Below are 24167 nucleotides of genomic sequence, written 5' to 3'. Positions count from 1 at the left end.
GAGCTAATAGCTCTAAATTATTTATGAGCTGGCTATGTTCTTTCTTTCAGTGATGTCAAAAATAGCTCTCTCCCTGAAACGTATGCAAGACAACTGTTTGCCTGGGTCCCCTCCCCCAGGATTAACCTATATTGGAGGGAATTACTTAAGCCCTCAAGTTTGACAGCATCCCCCATTCTGCTTTCTGCAGTGACTCATTATGAATACACTGGATTGCTGCATCTGAAGGTGAGCTTGAGGCAAGTGCAAGGCAGCTGTAGCAGTAACACAGGTTTGTGACCAGTCCTGTCAGGACTGGGGAACCTGTGCTGAAGTCTGCAGGGCTGTGGCATGCAAAACTTGCCTGAGCTGACCAGAGTGAGATATCTATCCCCAAACTGCTTGAGAATTCCATTGTTTTTCAGCAAGGCTCAAACTTGTAAATCACTAGAAATAAAGGGTTCCTGAGAACCTATGTAGATGTTGGTAGGAAGGTAAGAAGGGTCAGATCATCTATCTTTCAGTATGCATCTATCTTTCAGTGTTAAGTATAAGGTACAGGACAGGGTAATGAGATCTCTTAATTACTATCTTGCAACTCAAGGTCAATGTGGTACATGATTATGCTTATTTGCAGCATAGCAGTATTGCAGTGGCTGATGTTTGTGTACTGCTGCCAGGGACTGTTTTGATCAAGCAAATGGCAAAGAGCTGCAGCATAGTTAATATTACTTTGATGAGAGTTACTGACTTACCTCACTGCACCATCACTAATCTGACAGTCTGCATGTACATGGCAGAGATGTAGGGAGGGCTCACAGGGAACAATCTGCTTATCACAGAGTTTCCCTGTGTATCCAATTCTGCATGATCCAGGAAGACAGATCCCATTGCTGTCTACTCGATTATCACACTTCCCATAAATGCAGAGGCAGTCTATTAGAGATAAATTACAGTGTGCAATTCCATAGTGGTAAAAGGTATTTATCCTTACATAGCATTTCTTATGAATCAGATCCTTCTATTTCTTCAAGAATCTAAACTTTCATATTTTTTAAGTCTCACTTTGATGGGGGACTTACTGTCTATTAATCATATCCATGTCTTTTCAGGTGTGTTTTATGGGTAATTATTTAAAACCCATTGTATCTTTACAGTGCACTTATCTATCAACTAATTTCAAAGCACTTCAGCAAAGTAGGAGCAAAATGCTATGTTTTAGGCTATTAAGTTTGAAGTCACTAGTTGCACAACTTTTGGTGTACTTTCAATGGTATGGGAAGCCTTCAAATACTGAACCCACAATCCTACAGATTGCACAGTGCTGGGCTGGTACACAGAGCAGCAGCACAGACCTACCAGCACTTTGCTGGGACTGGGCTGATTAATGCTGCTGGGAGGCACAGCAGTGTGCCCAAAGGACACAGCAGGTAAGCTCTGTGTATTCCAAAGCAGTGCCAGTGGTGACTAGTTAAGCAAACACTTATTACTTCAGTGGGACTGGAGCTTAAAAAATTTTATTTTTGAATTTGTCTCTCAGCTTTTTTCCAGTTACCTCTGAACCTTCAAGTGAGCTGTGCTTCATGAATGACAGGCTGTCTCATAGCAAAAAAGGCTATAATTATGTTATAGAGGGGGGATATATGTGTGTTTGATATTGTATATGTTGTGGACTCTCAAATGTATTATGGTTTGACTTAGCAGGATTAAATCTGTCAGTATATGAAAGATGACTGTAGAACTGAAAACTATTCAATAGATCAGAAATTATTCAGTAAGGATGATTATTAAGTGGCCCTAAATAAAATATGTTTATAGATCTAGCTGTTCTTAGATTACATGTATTCGTAATTGCTGGCAGAATCTGTTCTGTTGTGGGCAAGACCAGATGGGAACAGAATAGCAAAGATTTTCTTTTCTATTACTTATATGAAGGACACAAAAATTAAAAGAACAGTAAATAAGTAAAAAGTAAGCTATGCCCCCTGCAAAAGTCCCCAATTAAGTCAATGAGAAGATTTACGCTGACTGTACGCTTATGGTGTGTCCCATAAGAAATGAAAGTACCCCAGAGACATCTTGCTCATCCACCACAGGGACTATTTAGTGATCAGTTAATTCCTACCTACATAATGTTCCAGAGGTCCAAAAGAAATAGCCCAAGCTCTTACACTGAGGATGTGCTGCTCTACTTACGTTTGTCACACTGAGGTCCATATTTGCCAGGGTCTGAGCAGAACTGGCAGTGCGAGCCCTGAAATGCCTCAGTGCAAATGCAAGTCCCATTTCCATCCAGGCCATCCATGCACTGTGATATGGAAGAGTGGTGATTGCTACATATAAATTAAAACAAATCTTTACCCTTACCCCAGAGAAGAGACTATATATCTGTACATATTATGACTATGATAGACTCTCAGGAAGCACCTCAGGTTTGATTACAAAGGTGTTTCAAAGTAAAAGCTTTCCTTATGCTTTTCCTTTGCTGCTATATATTCTACCCTCCTTTACAATTTTAAGGTGAGAATAGTGAGCTGGGTCATTACTCTGTGCTGTACAAACGAAAACAATGGGAATGGAACATGCAGCATTACCTATGTGCTGTATGTTGGAACCTCAAAAATCTGCAATTTGGACATCTGAGAGGGGACCAATTTATTTTCCCTCCTCTGTATGACTGAACCTGAAGTTCATGGCCATAAATGAAGGGGACAGCTCTTGTGGAGCCCAACATTCCAGTTCTGCAGAAGGGCTCCAGGGACTTTTGGGACACAGCCTGTCCTTCCTCCCTTGGAGTGCAGGGTGCTGCCAGATGCTCTTCTTACCTGCCCATTTCCTGAGCAGGGTTTGGAGAAACCTCCTGGACACGGACTGCAGTCAGGGCCAAAGAAGCCTTTGCAACACTTTGGTTCCTGTGAAAAAAAGCAAATATCCTCTTTTACGGTGCCTTAGTGAAGAGGCAGTACACAAAACCCAACTCTCCATTGTGTTTTGGCCCTCTGGCAAAGGCCCATAGGGATAACTGGCTCTGAAAAGGATTGTGTTGGACCAGAACCATCCCTGTGATGGCCTTGTCAAAACCAGGCAGGGTGCTGGCAGCCCAAGAAGGGGATGCACAGGCCACCAGGTCCTTCCCTTGTTCTTATCAGACTCATCACTGTTAGAAAACCTCGTCCTGTCCCCACGTACGAACATGTCTATGTGTGTCTGCTTGTATTGTGTGCACTCTTATATTTGCCAGTGGGACTGCAGTGCAACTGGGAGACAGGCAGTCTCCTTTGCATCTGAGATGCTGTGACAGCCAGACATGTTGCTTTGATCTTCCTCCTTCCCCTCTGCACCAGTGTGGGATTTAGCCACCACACAGCCCTAAATGGCTTTTTCAACTGCATCTTTTATTTTATTCATGAATTGGCTGCTTGGTCTGTTTATTTATCAAGGGCACAGAAAGTGCATTAGAAAAAACCTCATTTATGTGTGTGATTTGAGGGAAATAGGGATTAGCAAAAGGCTTTCAAAGCTTACAGTTTGTAGACTTATCTGCTTGTTACTACTAAGTGGCACTCACGAAGTGCAGAAGCCTATTTAGGAGCCCCAGGAGCTGGAAAGGTGTAAGTACTTCTTAGAGGCTAATGAATTCTGTGAGAACTAGACTTGTCAAGCAGTAGTTGGACCAAAGTTCTTGTGTTTCCCATTCATTGTTATCCAATATGATGTGAAGTCCTCGGACAAGAGTGGCTGGGACCAGGAGAGACCCAGCTGTTCTGTTCTTCATGGGTGAAGCTGTATGGGGCAACAAACACAGCTGGGCTTGGAGCCCTATCTGAAAACTCCTGCAGAGTATGAGTGTGGTGTTGTCAATGATGTGAAACAGCTAAAAAACCTCTCTGGAATTTGTCTCATATTTAGCTCTAAGATTTACAGTGGCTCCTTCTCAGCCTGCTGTATAGAAGTGTACGGAAGCTACACGGACACCTCCAAACACCTCTCAACTCCAAAAGGAAAGCTCAGAATGTATGAGGCAATATTTTGGAAAAAGAGCCTTTCCTTAAGGAACCATAACTCTATACCTTTATTGTTATGTTGCAGTCTCTAGCGCAGCCGATTTTCTGAAAGGTTGGGTGTTCAATAATGCACCTCCGTTTTGAGAAAGGCTGGAACATGCACAAAATGGAAGCATTAGTTATTTCTAAGCAACACAACCTTCTGTGATACAGTCTTAATATCACCACATAACTTAACCTGAGAACAAAGCACCCTGCTAGTATTTTATTTTAAAATTTTATTAAATTACGTATTTTTTCCTAATATGAACTTCATTTTTATTGTTACTGGATACTGACTTATAGGACTACTACCAGTGAATTTTTTATAACATGGGAAATAAAATTCCTGTGGTAGCTAGACTTGAATTTTGTATGTGGAGAAACATGTAGCCAGATTTGCATCTCTTAGATGCAAAGCAGATGGAAAATTTTCAATCCTTGCTGAACCTGTGTCTGCAGACTGTTACTTCAGGGATGAAGCTTAATCAAAAGGAAATTTTTAACAGATGTGAGGTCTATTTTAAACATATCTAGTTTGCTAATTCTCAAAGCATCATCATAGTGATTCTCATTCCTCATGTCTCTCTTCTGCTGAAATAGAACTTCACCTGACAAACAAGTCAGAGCTTCTGTGAATTGTACGAGAGGTCTTGCAACAGCAAACAAAATAATGCTGGAATTACCTGATAATCCTGTCATTGCCCAAAAGACATTAAAGTACCATGTATATTTGTATTTTATTCAGTCCCCTGTATTCATATCTGGTTCTTTTGATCACTATTTTTTGGGAGAGCAGTAATCAACATATGGGGATGCCTTTCCTCTGTGCATTTTGTACAACTGGTGAATCTGCCAGGAAATGTCACTTACGATGGGCTTTGAATCCTGTGGGCAGTGAGCCAATGAATGCGATAAACAACCTGCACAGACACCCTAGATGGAAACAATAAGGATAGTAATTTGAAAAGGTATTATACCAACTGCTGAGATACATATTTAAGAATGATACACCCTGTAAATTTTAAGAATATGTTTTATGACTTAAGCATGATTTCGCATCCAAAGAGCAGCAGCAGGACTATATCTACTGCCTCTGACTTTTGTGGAGTGGTTGTTCACTTCCACCTTCCCCTTCCAATCTCCATTTGTCCTTCCTCTGCTCCCTTCTTTTAAAGAATATGAAGCTTCCTCAACAGGAACACAGGGACATGAATGCACTGGTGTTCTTTACTCAACTGAGTATAACAAAGAACTAATATTGTCTGAGAGTCTAGTGCAGTCTGTACACTTAAACTCTATGAGAATTTTTTATTTCTTCCTGGAAGACCAAAAATTAGTCGAGTCTTTTATACAGACAGTGTGAACAGAAATTTGTCTTGTATATAGGTGATGAAGAGAAAAACAGTCTTTGCTCCCACATCATAGATCCTGTACTCCACTATGATCCAGTGATATATAGCTAATTTTATGTTTTCACCTTTCAGTTGCCTTTCCCACTAGCTAATTTATCACCATGTGATGGTGACAGTGACTGGCAATTACATCACTGAGGAGATATAAACTCCAGTGGCAGTTTTAAAGGTGAATCCTCTGCAAGCTCAACATGCAGTAACTTCAGAGAGGTTGAGCCTTTCAGAATGTGGATATGGAGTTTGTCAGAGCTGTGGTGCTTGTGACTACCGATGTCTTGTTTTTCAATCAAGTTAGCATAAAACCTAGAGCCAGCATCCAATGTGTTCCATCACTGTGTTTTGTAGTCATTGGACAAGAGGTCATGAGGCTGAATTATGGCATTTTCCCCACAGGTTTCTCACTGGAGCTGTGGTGAAAGAATCAGGTACTGGTTTGGATTTAGTAGTCCCTCATGCTGTACAGCACTTACAGGAATAAAGGAGCAGACTTACAAAAGCATTTGTGCATCAAATTGTTGAGGTACCGATGCCACTATTATGTTTTAAAGGTTTGTGAGTCAGATGTATTTTGGCAAATACATTTGGACATTACAAAAGCTTTTTCAAAAGCTGCATAGTCATGCCTGAAGCTGACTTAGGCTCTTGCCTTCCTCTGTGCTTCTGAAAATCCCTGCGTGTCTGCTTCTTTAGAGCTTAAAACTCCGGTTAATTGCTGTGGACAATGTTTCCCTCTGTTGGTGTTATTCTCCCTGCTGCTCAGTGCCATTTGCTGTCACCTATTTACTCCCTTTCTCCACCTGGAATGGCCTCAACCACTGACATATACCTGCTCCCTCCTTATCCTGAGGATGAGCGTCCTGTCTCTCTCTTCTGCCACGTCACAGTGAAGGACAGAGAAAAGTGTCTGCACTTCCATGCAAGGCCAGATCTGCCTATTTTCAGTGCTACATTAAGATACTGTCCTTGCACTGAAGTAATTGAAGCATGGATATATATTCCCCTCTATCAAATCTGCCACAGGGGCCATGCTCTGGGAGGAGGTGGAGTAGAGAGCTGGGTCAGCTACTGCTTCATTGTTCAGACCACCTCCTGTCTGAGGTCATCAGAATTGGCCACGGTCCACACATCAGGCAGGTACTGCAGACCTGTTGTCCCTCCTGTGCTCTTTGTGACATTAAGAATAAGCACTGCTGTCCTTCAGTTAGACTCAAGTGAAACTTTTAGAGTTCTGGTATGGTTACGTGGATATGGATGCCTTAGCCTAATGGCATCATCTTTAGGGATGTAAACTTCTTGTGAGTGTATATACCTACCAGTTCCTACAAGGTTTGTGCCTTTTAACTCTTTGAATACAAGCAGTATTTCTGAGGTGGTGTTACTCCTGTTTTCTGAGAGTGATGAAACTGCTTCATGCAAAGTAAGAACTGCCAAAGCCATTGCTCCCTTCTGGTGTTCTCCTGGCCAGCAGTGTTCTGCTTAAAGTCTTGAATAAGTGGTTGCACCTTAAACTACGCACAAAACTTTCAAAGCTGACAGGAGTGCCTAACTTGAGTTTGGGGAATAATTTTCGTGACTATTTGTTTTTTCTTTAAACAATTTTTTTCTCAGTGTTACTTTAGGATTGATTGGTGCTGAATTTAATTTTTAAGTAGTTTTTTGGTTAGGAATTCAGATTACCGAAGTTTTCTGGGTGGGGATTGCTTTTTGTATCAGAGATGGCTGCTTGGACCTCTGCCCGGTTTATGATTATATTGCACATGCAGCACTTTGTAGTTACCGCCAGAGGTAATAGATTGTTACTGCCAGTGTTTTCTTCATTACATTTTGATGTTGTCCAGCTCTGCTGGGAACCTCTTTCAAGGCTGTGGTTCTGGACTGTTGTAAGTTAAGCCAGTAAATATTTTCCTTTTGTACCGGAACTGTTACTGGCCCAGACATGTGCTTGAACATGGTCCAATAACAGCTCACTGGAGCCACGCTCACTGCAAGTGAAAAGCTCTGTCTGATACCCTGTTCTCTTACCAGAAATAGTATCTGAATGTTACCAAATAAAGGCCTGTACTGTGTTACCTAACTGAGCAAGGTATGTCAAAATCCACCCTTTTAAATATGAAACAGTTTTGTTTCTGAAAGAAAGCAGGGCTAGGGGAAATTTTGGCTTCTGAAAATAACACATTCCTAATATACAAATATAAAATTAATTATTATGTTAGTATTTTAATTTGCTGTCTCCTTTCCCTGCATATTTATAGAAGTGAAAATATTGATCTAGAGTAGTTTCCCTGAGAACTTGACACTGCTTCCATGTACTTGTATGTACACATGGAATTCAGGAACTGGAGGACAGAGCTGGATTGGAGAGACAACATTTTTCAAAGGGCTACTGCAACAACCAGTTTTTTTGAAATGGTGTAGAATATGAGTTCCCTATTTGCAAATAATTTGCATCTGTGCAGTACTGCTAGGTTGGTGGCTGCATGTCATTGATATATTAATTTCCCAAAATACCCCTTTCTAATGAATAATATCAGAGAAAGCTATTAAAGAAGAAGCTAGAGTGCCTTGAACAGTTAAGAACTACCAATTCTGTGTGATTCTCTTACCTTTGTGACTTGACTTCTTGTCTCATCACACCGATGTGGTAGAATTGGAACAATTGTGGGTGGGATAAGAACTCCCTCAAGAGTATAAATACGACCATTTTTTGCAACAATATCTGTTTCTTCCATTTTTTCTCCACTCACCAAGACTTCTCCCTATGAAACAATAAATTATCATTAATAATGTTCATAGCTTCTCAATTTCCGATAATTTAATTTAAAAAAAATTAAATTACTTTCTGTTCTTGCTTTTTTTTTAAAATTGGCTATCTGATTTTTATCATGCTTGTTTATGCAAGAAGCACACATATATTGTACATTTTCTTGACTATTGATCTACAGCAGAGGTATCAAAGATTTTGCTATGAGTATGCACTGTTAGCCTGTGGAACTGGTGACTGATAGACTGGCCAAAACGAGAAGACTACTGATGACTCCAGGCACTGATTTTAGAGGGCATAAACACGCTTTAGTATTCTCTCTGGCAAAGGAGGAGGCAGAAAAGTGAGAGAGAATCCGTGATCTATGTAAATTTACACGAGGAAAAAAAAAGTATTCTTTCTGCATTTATTCCTGCAACTGCTCTACCTTCACAAGAATTTTCATAGGTGCATCTCTGCTCCAGAACAGAAGGAAGCTAACATAATAGATAAGTTTGGTTTTGCAAAAGTACTGAAAAATTAACACCTTTAAAAATGTATTCACTGGGTACATCAGAATCAGAAACTCTAGTAGTAAAGAGAATTAAAGAATATCTTTATGTGCACTGAGAAGTGTTTAAAATAACTAAAACATGTAACAGAATGATTCAAAATATTTTAGGTAGATTTTAAATTTTTTAAAAAATTATGCAGAGCATGAATGAGGACCATTCCTGGACTGGGGCTAATCATAAGGGAAAAAACCCTGCAGGCTGTCCTTATATACCAGTCATTTCCTCTGCATCCTTTATATTACTAATGGTAACAGCAGGTAGGAGTGGCAAGTTGAAAATTTCTGCCTCATTGTAGCAAGAAATTCCTCTGCTAATGTCCCCCCTTCCCCCTTCTTTTATTCCCCCTGCATGTGAACAGTTTCCTCAGTCAGAGTGAGTTGTTCACAGGTGAAAGCTGTGACTTACAGTGCTGGTCCTGTTAAAGTAAATGAACTGCTTTGCCATGCTTCTGATGTGCTCTATCGAGACAAGGCTGGCAACCTCGAGCTGAAATGAATATAAATTGATTGAAAGAAATGTAAAAACGTTACTTTTCTCAAATCCAGAAAGACCTTCTTTGGGGTGAGGAATTGATCCTGTTATCAATGTGGGCAGCCTTGCACTGACTAACCTGCTTGTATAACAAAGTTAGTGTCATTAAATTATGACTGAGCTTGCTGGTTGCTGTGTGTGAAGAGCTTGGTGCTCAAACGAATATTAATTTTTCTTCTAATTATAGCAACCAGTCTAAATAGAGTTAACACTTCTCCCTAAAAATAGCCCTCTTTGCATCCACAGACCACTGTAGAAATGGTGGTGCTGGTATCCCATGAAGGTACACTTGCACGAGAGCATCTCATGTCTCTGTTCCCTCTGATCCCGGTCTGTGCTGGGAGTGGCCTCCACCTCAGATGCTCTGAGTGGGACCTTTCAGTAAAAATAAAATCACTTCTTTCCTTCCTCCCCCATGACAGTGACTGAGGTGGGGATGAACTTCCACCTGGGAAAAATGGGGGGCTCGCTTAGAGTTTGAAAAACAGGAGACTAATTTTATCAGAATAGGCTCAGAGAGAGCTTGATTTTGATGGCAGTAAGTACTTTTCCTGCTATTTGTGCCTGCAGTCCTGACAGTACCCCCTGACAGTGGTTCTTGCTCTTACACTCTGGGTCAGTAAAGCAGCTGTACTCACCTCAGTATTGGAGACAATGTGGTATCGGACGAGCTCCAGCAGCTTCCATGAACCCTGCCAATGCAGAAAAGAGGCTGTTTTACCCCAAACAGAGTCTCAACAGCCTGACCTGTTGAGAGGCTGTGGTGAAGAGAACAGCACCACTGGCAGGTGCACGAGAAACCCCTTGTCAGTGGTGGTGCTCAGCTTGTGGCATGCACCCTGACATTCCATGTCCTCACTCCTACCTATTATTTGGACATGGGCCTTCCATGACTTGCATGTGTGTCAGGACAGGCAGGAGGTGTCCGGGGGACAGGACACCAATATCCACCTCCTGAGAACCCACAGCAGTGTCTCCCATGCAGTGGGGCCCTTGTAGCATCTTGGCTGTTCCCACCAATGGTGACACCTTTCAGGAGAGGGTTTGGGGCTTTGCTATGTGGCTGTCTGGGCAAGAGCAGAGGACTGGGGGCCTGGTGTGGAGGATCATTGTCGCTATATGTGATGGGAGACTCCAAATCCCCTTCCCCTCTAGGTGTTGTCTTGATCTTTTAATTGTTAGAGATGGCTTTAAACCTTGGTCATAGGAGCTTAGTTTAGATGAACACTGGACAACATATGTATGTATCTCCTATCTGAGGAAGATTTGCGTTATAGAAAGATTATACCTGTGTAGAAAGCAGGTAATCCAGAACCTCAGCTTTCATATTATTCAAAGCCTCATTACTTGGAACAAACACTGTGTAAGGCCTGTTGTCCTGCTGCAAATCCATTCCCAGGCCAGTTTTCTGTTTTGGTTTAAAAATGAAAGTGAAATATTAATATTGAATAGCACCTGAAATAGCTTTATGTAATTGCTTTTATGTATCCTTACCTCTATCAAAGATGTAAATTGGCTGTATCTTCCATTATGTTGAAGTAGTGACATTATGGTTTCCTGAAATAAGATTTGTTTTAGTTGGGGACGTGGAATAAATGCCAGTTCTTATAAGACACTTCTTGAGTTACTGTGCAAGTCTCAGTTATTACAGATTGAATGCATTTTGGTTTCCTTTTTATTTGGGTGACTGGTGGTGCTTGGAAATGGCTTGTCTTGGTGCTATAGTGGAATGTAGTTAGAGTTTGTCATTGTCCTGTGTAGCCACAGAAAAAACAGTATGCATATGGGGAAAGGGTTATTATCTCTTCATTCCCAGTGTGAAAGGGTGGAGGAATAAAATATTTGCAAAAACATCATATAAAGAAGTGAACTTTTAAGGAAGTATGATAAGCACGTCACCAAAAACCCCAAAGCATCCAAAATCACGGGTTTTATAATATTAGCCTTTTAGGGGGAGGAATTGTAACTTTAAATACAAGTCTTGCTTGATATCTGTTCAGATGTCCCTTCTTTTAGTATGCTTTTCAGGAATTCAGTGAAATTCACTGATTATAACTGCCAGTTTTCCAAAGAACCATTCAAATGCAGTGAGTCCAAATCCTCCATGAAGTAGTCTGGCAGAAGAGCATATGTCTGTTTGCTGTGGAAAGTGTGTCATTACCTTTCACTTTGAACGTTGCTTTGCTGAGCTGAGGCACGATGGCTCAGTAGAGTTTGTTTAGTTGCTGTCAGTCATCCTCCTTTGCATTCAATCAATGTGAAACTATTTTAAGAGGAAGTTTGCCATTGCATGTATATAGCTTATTGCTCACCTCTTTGCTGCTTTCAAATGTTGGCTCCACATTGTCCATGGCTTTGTCAATAATGTGCAAAATTCCATTGGAAGCAATAATATTTCCCTGCAAAAGTTTCCCTTTCCTCCTTCCTCCTTGGATTCTTATTCTTAATTGATTATCCTGAAAGAAGCAGGCAATGGATAATGAATTTTTTATTACAAAATGACAAGAGAGTGAGTACACATGTTGAATGCAGTCTAAGATCCCATTATATTGCCAACACCTGAGAAATTTAAATCTGGGGAGGCTAAAGACTGCTTCCAATGTTTATCAAGGAAATGGAAAAAATTCCTTTGTCTTTGGATCAGGATCAGGTTCAGAAGACAAACAGGGACAGGTCCTGTGGTGAAAGCAGTGTACCTGAAAGGGCTCTGATGACTGCTACTAATAAAAATCTGCCAGGAAATGATTTAAAATGTCATTGTACTGAAAAGCTCAGCTTCTGTAATCTCAAGGGACTACAACCCATTTCCTTATATTATATGTATATTTAAAATAATAAAATGTTGCTGATTCTGCACTGTACTGAAGCCTGCAGGAAAAAAACAGGGCTCAGACAGCAGTGGTATTTCCCTGTTACAAATGGAGTGTGTACTCATCGAAGACAAAAAATAGATCTCTCTTCTCAGATGCCACCGATCTACTGCAAAACATGAGAAGCACTTGATTTCAGCCTCCACATAGGCCCAAGCCATTAAGAGACACTTAATGGGCCAAGAACAATAATTCTAGATTATAAAATCTAGTATATTATCTGTAGAGAACAAATTTTTTAAACTGTGACATCAGACTGCCCTGATGTTTACTGACATCAGATGAGCTGGGCTAATGATGAACTCTACTATTCATTTTAATTGCCATGTGCATTCTATTTATGCTGAAGGCTTCTATTTCCTACATCGTTTGAAGGCTGCTGATGCTCAGTGGGAGGTGGGTTCTGCAGTGCAGTCAGTATTTGCTCCATGTAAACAGTATACGCAGGTTTCCAGCACAAACGCTCGCTTCTCCCTCCCCATGCCACTTCTTCTTTCATTTGGGCTCTCTTAATGCTCCTCCTCCCCTTCCTCCCTCACCTCCCTCATTGGTCATGCCTGCAGATTTAAGATGACTTCATTTTAGCAAACAGTTTTAGAGCAGTCTGAATTAGTCTGCTCTGTCACTCAGCGGTGAGACATGTCTAAAGGTAATTTTTGTTTTTGCTTGTTTTAGTGAGATCTTTGATGCTAGCAAGATTTCAGGTTTTACTTGAAGTCCTTGTAATGCATGGCCACAGCTGTGCTTTTTCATAATCCAACAGTTATCTTCCACTTGATGTCTCACTGCAGAGGGAACTTTCCTACTCCTTTTCAAGGGAGCAGAGACCAGTATTCTTGCTGTGGTAGGCTGAAAGGCCACTTACCTTTTCTCCCTTTGATATCTCTCCTGACTTCCCAGTCAACGTATATATTATACTGGTATTATTCAAGCTACTTGTGTTAAGTTGACCAGCAATAACATGAAGTTTAGTGAAGTACTGGGCTTTCTGTTTATTATTCAGAAGATCCTTTATCTAGAAAAGCAGAGAAACAGAGATGCATTTCAATGTAGACTTCATCAAAACAAAAAAAAAAGTCAAGGTGAATGCTTTTTTTGTCCTCTCCAGCTGTTACATTCTGAAATTATGTGTTTTCCTCTGAAGTCAGGTGATGGAATCTGAATGGAGACTTCTCTTGGTTTCAGTTCAGCTCACATTACACCCTTATGTCCCTGTATGAGCAATAAGTGTCTCTAGAATTGTCCTGATGTCAGTGGAAGGTAATGGATGCTGACTACTTACATATCAGCCTCCTCTTCTTTTTTCTCACTAAAGCTATTATTTTTTGTATCCCCCTTATGTAAAAGGTGACCTTCAGGCATCCCTGCTGGCAGTTCAGATCTTAATTCAACCCCTGTCTCAACCAAGTGAAAAGACTTTGATCAGAGACATGTAAGACAGTCCAAAACTAGAAGCATGAGAGTGTTTTACCCTAACTCACCAAATTATTTTGTTTTTCTTTCAAGTAGGAACAATACAATCTCTGGCCCCTAGATATAAATGTGTCCAGAAGTGTACTAGAGCAAAGAGTTCTTCTGTATCTTTTCAATCAAAACACTTACAACACAGATGAGAGATTTCTGAAGGAGCCAAATTCCCCCTAATGTAAATCCCTTTATCTTGCTTACTTACATTTGTACCTTTGAGCCCCTTGTTTGTTGGTACAAGCACAGTAAATGGTCCCAGAGTGCTCAACGGCCATTCGTAGGTATTTTCTTATGAGAAAAGGAAATAAAAAAGTTTAAATGCCTATTGAAAAGCTTGTTGGACAAAGGGACTATGCAAAGTATGCAAGGGCAGAATAAGAAAGAATACTGTCTGTGGTTATTAAATGTTAATTTAAGATTCTGAATCCAAGTTGTTAAAAGATGAGAGACAGATGGGATGTGAAATCCAGGTGCTGCTGCATATTTGACACAGGGATGAGGCAGAACATTGAGAATGCTTCTGTGGCATGCAGGCCAGGACAATGAACATGAAACCAGTAGTTTCTTTGGAGATGTGTCCTTACAGGAAGACAGCCTTTTGCTTTAAATCAATTCAGTCTCCATGGGGTGAGGGATAACCTGCTGGTAGTGCAAATATCAGCAAACACAAAACTGGTAATCAAAACTGATGCACCAAAAGTTAATTAGAGTTCATTTACTACCCAGCGGCTTTTTCTGTGTCCAAGACAGCAGCATGAGACCACTGGTTCTACAGCTGAAAGCATTAAATATTTCTAATATTCAGCTCTTTTGCTAGAGGTATAAAATCAGAACTGAAGAAATATTTACAGTCATTACAGGTGTGTTGTATCTTAAAATTAATAGGCTATCTTACAAAACATCTGTATATTCTTAGCTTTTGAAAGATACCAATGTGTAATGAATGTAATATAAGATAACCTGTGTGGTTATCTTAACCTGTGTCTTTGTAGCTTCTGGCTAGTAAATCATACAGCATATTTATGTCCAAAACACAGCCAAAGAACAAAAAATCTGGATTGTTAACAAATGGTGGTACTCAGCACATTGGGCATTTTTCAAACACATAAGGAGAAATACACAAAGAAACTGCAGCTGAGCACTCAGTGCTGAGGCAATGGGTATTGGTCTTCAGTGCTGAATGTGAAGGTCACTGCCAGGTTTTGCCCTTGGCCAGCTATGGGGGATTCTCATTCCCTTCTAGTTAGGAATTAATACTCTTCATTTTAATTGCTGGGCTCTGTGAAAAGGACTGAACAAATTACATTAAACAGAAGATTTTTTTTTTCATATTTACAAGTTTAACTCAAAGATCCAGCTCAGTTTTAGCAGTGTTTGTTCACAGCTCATATTTTTGGCCATGAAACAGAAGATGATGAAGGCAGTTATGCTGTTCACTTCGCAAGGTGACTGCAGTAATTATGAAGAGCTGGAAGCTGTGAGCCCTGATAAGGGGCTTCATCTCACCTCTTCAGGCAGTTTGGAATGTGGAGACCACCCAGCTATGGCTGAGGTGCTCTGCTGGGGGGGTCCTAAGGTTGATGGAGACAATGGATGGATCAGTCCCATCATCTTGCCTTCAGCCTCTTTCCTGGTGAAAGCAATGCTGCTGCTGATGGCTAGGGACTGGGGAAGAGAGACCCAGCTGGGAATGACAGTGGTTTTGGTGAACTACTGTGTGTTGTTCTAGATCTAATCTCAATTGTCCAAATCAATGGGGGCAGGGAAGAAGAAGAAGTGGGATGATCCCACTTATTACACTATGGGACAAAATCCACTGGTGATATTAAATGATGTGTGAGGGGTTGAGGAAATAAGTTTAGCATTTCTGCTTGGAAGTTCTTGCATACTATGTGGCATGATGAGCAAAGCAGCTGTAGATGGTCTGAGGACTTTGCAGTGAGTCACATGCACTCTCTGCCATGCTGTTTGTGGCACCTTCCTATGGCAGGGGGGCTTGGGGAAGACAGGGTAAGATCAACCCACTGGGCAGGAGCTGCCTGAGTATGGTTACTTACCCAGAAGCGATAGGGTGGATGTCAGCTTGCCTTGCCACCGTCCTCCCACTTCTGCATTCAGGTCTTGGAGGCGCTCCATGATGTTTCCATAGCACACAAAACCATTCCCCACGGAGCCCCCCTGGCACGTACACCTGTGAAGAGATTGTGACTTTAGCTGTGTGCTGGTGCCTTGTAGTGTCATAATTGACTGGCACCAGGTGTTACCTATTGCTTCTCTGAAGACATTTTCAGGGAGCACCAACGCATTTTAGTTTAATCTTTACTTCTGCATGCTGTGAAGTATGTCACTGTGCAGGGCAGCCTGATGGCTTCTTGCCTGTTCTCCTGTCATGATGTCCTGTCAGCTGGGCCAGGAGGGAGCAGTATCTATCTTGCTGGACTCCTTTGAACAGGGGCTATTTGACGTCCCTGGCTGCAGTGCAGCCTCTGGTCCCAAAATGTTGTGATTGCTGGAGCCCAGAAAGCTACTGAACCTGCCTGTTTGTGGGTGAGGAGTGGGTACAGAATAAATGTGTAGGGTGCTACCTTGGCAGCGGAGAGGCTGTTTTGGGAAGACCTCACTCATGATGTGGGATTTTGCAGGATTAATGGTAGTTAAATGGGGAGATGGCAGCTCGTCAGTCCTTGCACTAGCTGTATGGGTCTTGTAGAAAAAGCAGACAAGGTTGTCAGTCCTTTCAACAAAGTAAAGTTGTGGTTTGTTACCCTGCCATTTAAGAAATGCAATGATTTTGGCAATAATACTTGTACTTTCAACATTATCTTTTTTTTCCCTGAAGCTGTTGAAGCACAGAATCCCATGCTTTTTTAGATGTATATGTTGTGTTGTTGCTTTCTCTGTACTGAAATAACATCTCATATGTAACACCTTGGCTGTTGCCTGGGCATTCCAGCCTGTGAGAGATACCAGTGAAGAATGCCTGACCCAGTACTATGGGTGTCTAAAACAAATTCAGGTTGCAGTGCTCAAGAGATGGGCAGGCAATGCCTCAAGATGGGCTCAATGTCCACTACATTTGAAGTAGAGTGCTGCAGTCAAGGCAAAATGTAAAGGAGACTTATGAAAGAACCACCACAAGCATCAGCCTTACATTTTCTGTCCTGTGAGGGAGGGAACACTCCTTATGGAAATGTAATATTGTGGCCATGAAAGACCTCAGCTTCATGAGAGAGGTGGGGAAGAAATCGTTGGTTGTCAATGTGATTGACATATGCTTGCTATTAGGTGCTGGTGGGTACAAATGGTTGTGCATTTTGAAAAGCAACTAGGTCTTGGGTGTGCCTTGACCTTGTGTCAGCCTGATTGTTCACCAGGGGAGGTGGTTAATACTTTCTAAAACATCTGGACTCTTCAAGCCTTGTCAATGTGAGGGGCCATTGATGCCTGCTGATTTTGCCAATCTGAGTTCTTTCTGTTGCAGTCTTCAGGAAATCAGCCCCTCCTTGCCTGCACTTGGGAGACTGGCTAGAGCTGTCACCTCAGTCATTTACTCATCCTTAGTGCTAAAATTAAAGCAGGCACACATCAACACACACAGAGAAAAAACACCTAACTATATTTAGGAAGCTAAACAGCTATATGGTATGTGTTGTCAAACACTGGCTTTTAATTGTACCTTTCCTAATTAAGTCTGCAGTGTGTTCAGTATTTATATAAGCCTTATCCATAATGATTAATCTCTCTGGATATTTTTTCTAATGGCATCATTAGAGAAGGAACATTACTTTGTGTGAGCAAAAAATGTTCTTTATATAACTAATGGCCTAATAATTTGCATGTGCTGGTTGTTAGAAACACACATCTGCCACTCACATCTGCCCCACAGCAGTATCAACCCGATGCTGAACCCTCTCCTGTTTGCCACATGGTCTCTGCTGAAGCTGTATCTCTAGAGATAGCAATAGTATTTGAAAATCCCCAGGGTCCCTGCAATCTGGGAAGCTGCATAAAGTCTCAGAGGGGTACTGCATTTTGGGACAAGAGGCTCAAGCTTTGGTTCTTTCTGATCCTGGGTAAAAAGGGCAGTCTAAAAGCATCTTAAATTTTTAGAATGTGATTCTGAGGGTGAGCCCTCTTCGTTTTAAGGGCATCTCTTGTGCAGAGAGAGTATGACTGGAGCCCAGATGGAAGGTTTAGGGGTGGGATAGAGGAACATCTGTTCCTTGGGAGCTGATCCCTTTCTTCTGGTGGGGTAAACATTGCTGTATTGATGTTGACAGCCCCCTTCCACTTCTGAACAGAGAAGAAAAAACCTGAGCATTCAAAGGAGCTGAGAAATAGTTTAGTAGAAAAAAAGGAACTACCCTTGAAATATTGCACAAATCAGATTAAGGTTTCAAAATAAAGGTCTCCTCTTTTTCATCCAATGTCCATAAAGAAGCAGGTGGTTAAACAGAGTAATTTTTTTTGGCTATCATTTCCAGGGTCACAATGAACTGCAGAAGTACCTACCTAGTTTGAAACTTCCCTTCTGAGGACAATACTGCTTATAACTGAGTGGGCATCCAAGCAACATAGTTTGGGTTTGTATGCTGAAGGAAAGCATTTAGCAATTACAGGTTAGCACCTATTGCACGGGATTGAACCCATCACCCCTTCTGATGAAGTAATTTATCTGATGAGGTAATTTACTCTGTGTGGCAGGGTTTGGGAAAGACCAGCTGGGTGAATGACTAGATCTGTTTTGTCTTAGCTTTGTCTGGAGAAACTGCTTTGCAACTCATAGTGCATATGGATTTACAGGTATTGCTTTGGTTGCATGGTGTATGGGCTGGGTGCAACTTTACAACAAACTCTACTGGACTACCTAAGCTTAGCTGTTTGATGTTTTCATGGTATGCTGCACAGACAGTATAGCCAGGACTGAAAAAGATGGAAACCATTACTATTTCAGCTTGCTCAGAGAACAGGGAAGAAAACTTTTATCTCACTATAAGAGGAAACATCAGCTTTCTGTCTCCATTTTACCAAACCTCTACGATAGAGTTTTGGTTTATGAAGCTACTAATTTCTGCATTGAAGACATAGAATAAAAATAAGAATGGGATTGAGAAAGAAAATAATAGAGTTTAACCGATGGAAAGGCATTTCTCCTCGGAAACCAGAGAGGTTATGATCTAATATGCAGTGTAATACTGCACTGGCTGAAGCTTCGTAGCTTCTGGGTAAGGCTGAACACGATTACTGTGCTGAAGTAGTGCTATAGAAAAGTGTTAGTACTCACTCAGGAAAGATGTATGTGGGAACATAAAACAGAGGAGATTTTGACTTTTGAGGAGGTTCCTATGTTATATTCACAAACTAAACGTTCGTCTTTTTTCAATCTTTGCCTGTATGAGAGATTTATTCCTTTACAAGTCATTTGATTCTGGAGTAAGTAGAACTGTCTGTATGGAGAAAGCTAATAGCATAACTGTATCCGTAATAAAATCAAAATGCAAAACAGTGGAAAGGAGGCAATGCAATTTTGTGGCCTCTGTTACAGTTTTGTGTTTTAGAAGAAGGAAAAAAACAACGACAAAAAAAGCCCTCCCAAATACATTTAAAATCTGGGATGCAGCCAAAATACAGCCTGTCACTTATCAGAATTAATTTATTGTGCCCACATTTTCCAATCAATGTTTTTCTTTGTAAATTCCCTCTTTTATAAATGGATTTTCCTTAGTTGGAAACTATTCAATACAGTTTCAATTTTTTTGCCAAATAGGTAGTTTATTTTGATTTGGATCCCACTCCATTCTTCTGTACTTGTTTTTGCCATTAAGTGTCATTGAATGAATAATGTGCAAAGCATTTGGATTATTTTTTTCCATCCCCCACTCAAAAATTTTTCATTTTCCCATTCTGAAATTCTCAAAACTTCCTCAGCTTTTGAAAATTCTGTTGCAATAGTGAAACAGTGATAATTAGGAAAAAAACAATCTCCTGATTTGTGTGATGTGGAATTTTATTTTAAAGTTTCAACTCAAGTGCTCTAAGTATAGCATGAGTATACACTAAGCAGTTTGAGTCATATACTGTGGTCTAGAACTGAACTAGAGGATATTCTAGATAAATTTGTTTGAAATGCACAATAGCTTCCATAAAAGTGATGTAGATATTACACTGCAAGAGAAAACTCCTTGATGACACAAGAACTGGCAATAAAAATACTCTCCTGAGTGAATGCTTTCTGTCTACAGATCTATATGATAATTTATTCCTAATCTACAATTAATGGCCTGTCTTGTCTTTGGCATTCAAACTCTCAGCTCCTGAAAACTAACATTTCAGGAACAGCTCTTTATACCCAGTTCTTGCCATCACTGGCCTACAGAAACATGTAAGCCAAATGCTGTGAGAATTGGCTTAACAAAGAGAGCTTTGTTAAGTGTTAAAAATTGAATTTCTTCCTAACATCTGTGTAGCATACTTCTGTACAGGAAAACAAACTCTTCCAGAAATTTTGCGGTTTCCCACCTGCTTGACTCGAGATTTTGAGGAATCTTCTGAATTTGGTGCTGCTTTCACAGCATGGGGGTCAGATTCCCTAGTTTTATCTGTATTAGGATACTAAAACGAGGCAGGGCTCCAGCACTGTTCCATGATAATTAATGCTGATTAATTTTTAGCATGCTGCCTGGCATGTTTCTGGCCCACACCAAGTAGCATTTTCCCAGGCAGTGCCCAGGCACAGTCGAAGGGATAGCATGTGCCAGGGACTGCTGCCAGGAGGCAGTTACTCTGTTTTGGAAGAGACTTTAGCTGTAAGACAGACAATGCTGCTTGTCCTCAGAAAGAGAAAAGAGGTTTTGGTTCTTTTTATTTACTAGTGTAGAAATGACCTCTGAGTGCTATAAAAATGAAACTTAACAGGTATTACCAAATGGTCTGATGAAATCTGACACTATGTTAATTGGCTGACCCTAACCCCATTAAATCTTGTGATTTGCCCCTGGTAAAGAGACCATTAATGATAACTTCAGGAGGTGTTCATCCACTGCATTTGTTTTAGCAACCCATTACTGGGGGAGGAGGGAGAAACCGTGTGAAACTTTAATAAGCAAAAAGACTCACGTAATCTGTCCTGGTGCAACTGTTAAGCATTTAGCTCTTTTATGGCAGGTGTTGTTTGTTTCACAGATGTCCATCATGCTGCATCCTTTCCCAGGTACAAAGTTTGTATAATGTTCCTTGCATTCACAGTGAGACTAAATCAGAAGGATGTGAGAGGGGAGAGAAAAATTAGCCATGCACAAGTTATGGTTTTCAGCATACTTTCTGGAACTAGAGCTTGCAGACAATGAGCCTTAGTTAATCACCTGGTGAGTTCAAATGCAAATATAAAGCTTACCCATATTTATACAGCTCCTTTCCAGGTTTTATCCACTCCAGAAGACTACTGACTCTCACATAAATTTTCTTCAGATAAAGCCCTGTAGATTCCCTTTTCTGACCAGAGAACATTTAGAATCAGTGTGGCTAGGTCAATTTTTTTACCTCTGTTCCAGCCCACAGCCCTCTGCTTCCCAAAAGGAGTGCCCAAGCACACCATTAACAAGTGAGGTTTATCATCACTGCTGTTGTACACACCAGCCTGTGGGTGTCAGCTATGTGCAGCTCATCGAGACATGAACATGAACTGCAGAACGACCCTGGGTGATTGAGTCCCTTTTTGGCTCTTCAGGGTTTCCAAGCAAACCTGGCATGGTCTTCTCAAGTCTTGCTTTTTTGATGATGTGAATTTTACACACTTGAAATCTGAGCCAGTTCTCAACATCATGAATAATGTGTGGTCTATATAAAGTGCCACTCACTGATTGTTCCCAAAGACCCCGATTACTTCTTTCCTAAATAAACTAACTTCAGGTGTGTATCTGTGGTACCTGTGTACTAGTCCTACAAGCCCTCTGTGGTCAGAGAGACAAAATTTAACTGGGAGAAGATTAATTTCAATGCCTCCATTTTGGGGAGGCAAATCAGAGCCAAAATACTCTCAGAAAAAAGAACACCATTGCCATTCCCATTTTCAGAGTGGGAAACATGATATATATACATTGAAAAGGGAGCTAAAGGGACTCGCTCTTCATCAATTTGGCTTATGCCAAATCTAGGAATAGAGTTTGATCTCCTTGAGACCTGTTTCCATACCTGCATGGCTCCTTTTTGGAGACAAAGCATTATTTCTTCTTAGGCAGTTGCCATAGGAAACATCTGGGGCCCTCTTTTAACACTGACCTTTCCTGGACTGTCATAGATGCAAATGGTGGACTGTGCAGGGCAGTTCCCGTGTGCTGCTTGGCAAGGGTCTACAGGTAAGCAGATCTGACCATCCCCTCTGTAACCTTCCTGGCAGGTACATTTGTGCTGATTTGGTCCGAGGTAAACACAGTCAGCATTGGGATCGCAGACCTTTTTGGAACATGGGTTGATAGCTTGTGAAAAAAGAAGTGAGGTAAATGAATTATTGCCCACAGTTCTCAAATTGAAGACAAGGATTTAGCAGGGCACCTCTATGCCAAACAAAGCCTGGGTAGACTAAACTTTTCATAACAGCCAAGTCCAAAGTATGGTGGCAGCATGAAGGCAGAAGGGAGGAATGCTAACATAGCAACCAACTGTTTGCTTCTGAACAGAAATGATCTCTTAACTTGGCAAATTGAGTTATAAACAGATTAAAACCTGTAACGTGCTCATTAAAATATCACAACTATTTCCTTGTTTGCAGTGGGTTTTAACTAGAGAAGGTCAGGTAGGTGGTGCGAGGTCTGTACGAGCTTTGAGCACATGTAAGATCAGTTGGAAAATATTTCTTGAGACAATAGGCCTTCACTGTTTTCTTTCTGGTAATTAAACAATATAATGTCATCAGTTCAGCTATATGGAAAACTGGCCAGCAAGTACTTTGGTCGAGTCTTCAACACTGCTCTATTTTCAGGACTGCACTAGAAGACCATTAGTTATTTCCATGAACTGTTTTTTCGAGGCAATGGCATTGTTTGTTCTTTTTCAAAATCAAGCAGTGCTTGGAAAGCATCTTCGTACACCTTTGTGTCCAGTTTAGGTTATGGTTAAGTACACAGTGTAGCTACAAGATGGCAGGCCGTGGACTCACCTAAAAAGTGATGCTTCTCACTGCTTTCCCCTCTTCCCTTTCTTATCTCTCAGCTGGGACTGAGAGAGTTGACAATGCTCAGCTTCATTTTTTCAAGCCTTCTCTTCTGTTCCAGTGTGAAATCAAACTCACACACATATTCACATGCTCAAAATCAAGCATAAACAGTGTCACCTCCAAGCTGAGACTGAGGCAGCCACCACTATCCTCACTTAAATACTTAGATTCTCTGGAGGAGCTTTGATCTGTGCTTCCCAGCCAGTCAAATTTAAAACACACTGTCTTAAACCACTTATCTAAAGGTGCTGGGACAGAGGATCAGCATCCATGCAGGCTGCATCAATATAGGCCCCAAGAGAGGGAGAGATAGTAACATCCTGCTTCTCTGCTGGTTTCTGCATTTTCTTTGTGTCTTACTTGTCTGTGCTGCCTACTAGAAGAACCTCACATTTCCTGAGGAATGACCTGCTAATATCTTGCTCTTGGATGGTGTTCAAGCCTATGCAGAGAGGATGACACCGTAGTTAGGACCAAGAGGACTGAATGCAAGTATTTCCAGACAGAATAAGAAGCATTGCATTTGTGGCCTGATCCAAACCAACATTTACTAAATAGTGCTTCCAGCGTCAGATGAAGCAATTTTCTTCGTTGCAATTGGTCTAGAAGGAAGAGCTGGTGCTGTAAGACGTAATGTAAGTAGAAGAAGGAAAATCTGGACTCATAATACAGTAAATTTGGGCATTCAGTGGCAAGTTGAGGAGTCTGTAAAGACTCCCGGATTTTTCCTCTAGCTGAGATTCTTTAGCTTCATTTCATGAAAAATAGGAAAGCTAAAATGAGCCTTACTTTTCTGTAGAGTTTATGCTCAGTGATGGAGCTGAGCTGCTACATGATGGATGTTCAGTAAATATAAGTCCTTGGTCCCCGTTGTTGATTTTTATGGAAGCAAGCTTTGAGGCTGAACTTTAGCAAGCAGAGAGATATGACAGGAGTAGATTTGTAAGCACTGATGACCTCGTATGCACCCTATGTATTTCAGGGGGGTTTCCTACCTTTATTCTGGTTTCATGGGCTGAAACTTGTTAGCAATTGGATGGATGTGATTCTGAAGGAGTCTAGTTTGTGCTTTGGGATATGAAACCATGAAAAATTAGAGGGTGAGATTTGGCTCAAAAGCACATTCCATATATCTGAACTATAATACTAATGATGTTGTATTCGAAGAACTAGGTAGACACGAAAATTACTCACGTTCACATCGTGTACTGTCCCCCTGATAGTTGGGCAGACACGTGCATTCCAGTCGTCTTCCATCCTCACCTGAGGCAGTACATCTGGAGTTTGCAGGGCACTGCAAGGCCTCACATTCAGCTATCGCTGAGGAACAGAGGGT

At 41.0% G+C, this 24167-nt stretch overlaps 1 protein-coding gene across 1 annotated transcript in view; it reads right to left on the bottom strand.

The window, feature by feature from the left end:
• STAB2 (stabilin 2) overlaps positions 1–24167 on the bottom strand; it is an 82762-nt gene that overhangs the window by 47154 nt on the left and 11441 nt on the right. Inside the window, exons 7-23 of the mRNA XM_029963636.1 lie at positions 24026–24151; positions 21898–22094; positions 20737–20870; positions 15678–15811; positions 13826–13908; positions 13019–13168; positions 11596–11739; positions 10778–10840; positions 10572–10691; positions 9922–9975; positions 9158–9238; positions 8041–8193; positions 4896–4958; positions 4050–4133; positions 2805–2891; positions 2176–2287; positions 735–915 (exon numbers count right to left, since the gene is read on the bottom strand). Of these exons, the coding sequence (XP_029819496.1) occupies positions 735–915; positions 2176–2287; positions 2805–2891; positions 4050–4133; positions 4896–4958; positions 8041–8193; positions 9158–9238; positions 9922–9975; positions 10572–10691; positions 10778–10840; positions 11596–11739; positions 13019–13168; positions 13826–13908; positions 15678–15811; positions 20737–20870; positions 21898–22094; positions 24026–24151 (1966 nt within the window). The remainder of the gene's footprint in view (positions 1–734; positions 916–2175; positions 2288–2804; positions 2892–4049; positions 4134–4895; positions 4959–8040; positions 8194–9157; positions 9239–9921; positions 9976–10571; positions 10692–10777; positions 10841–11595; positions 11740–13018; positions 13169–13825; positions 13909–15677; positions 15812–20736; positions 20871–21897; positions 22095–24025; positions 24152–24167) is intronic.

This window comes from Manacus vitellinus, unplaced genomic scaffold, assembly GCF_001715985.3.
Source record: "Manacus vitellinus isolate BGI_N305 unplaced genomic scaffold, ASM171598v3 scaffold_5_pilon, whole genome shotgun sequence".
Taxonomy (NCBI): Eukaryota; Metazoa; Chordata; class Aves; order Passeriformes; family Pipridae; genus Manacus; species Manacus vitellinus.
The sequence above is the reverse complement of the archived record's forward strand: the minus strand, read 5'-3'. Positions and strand labels throughout refer to the sequence as shown.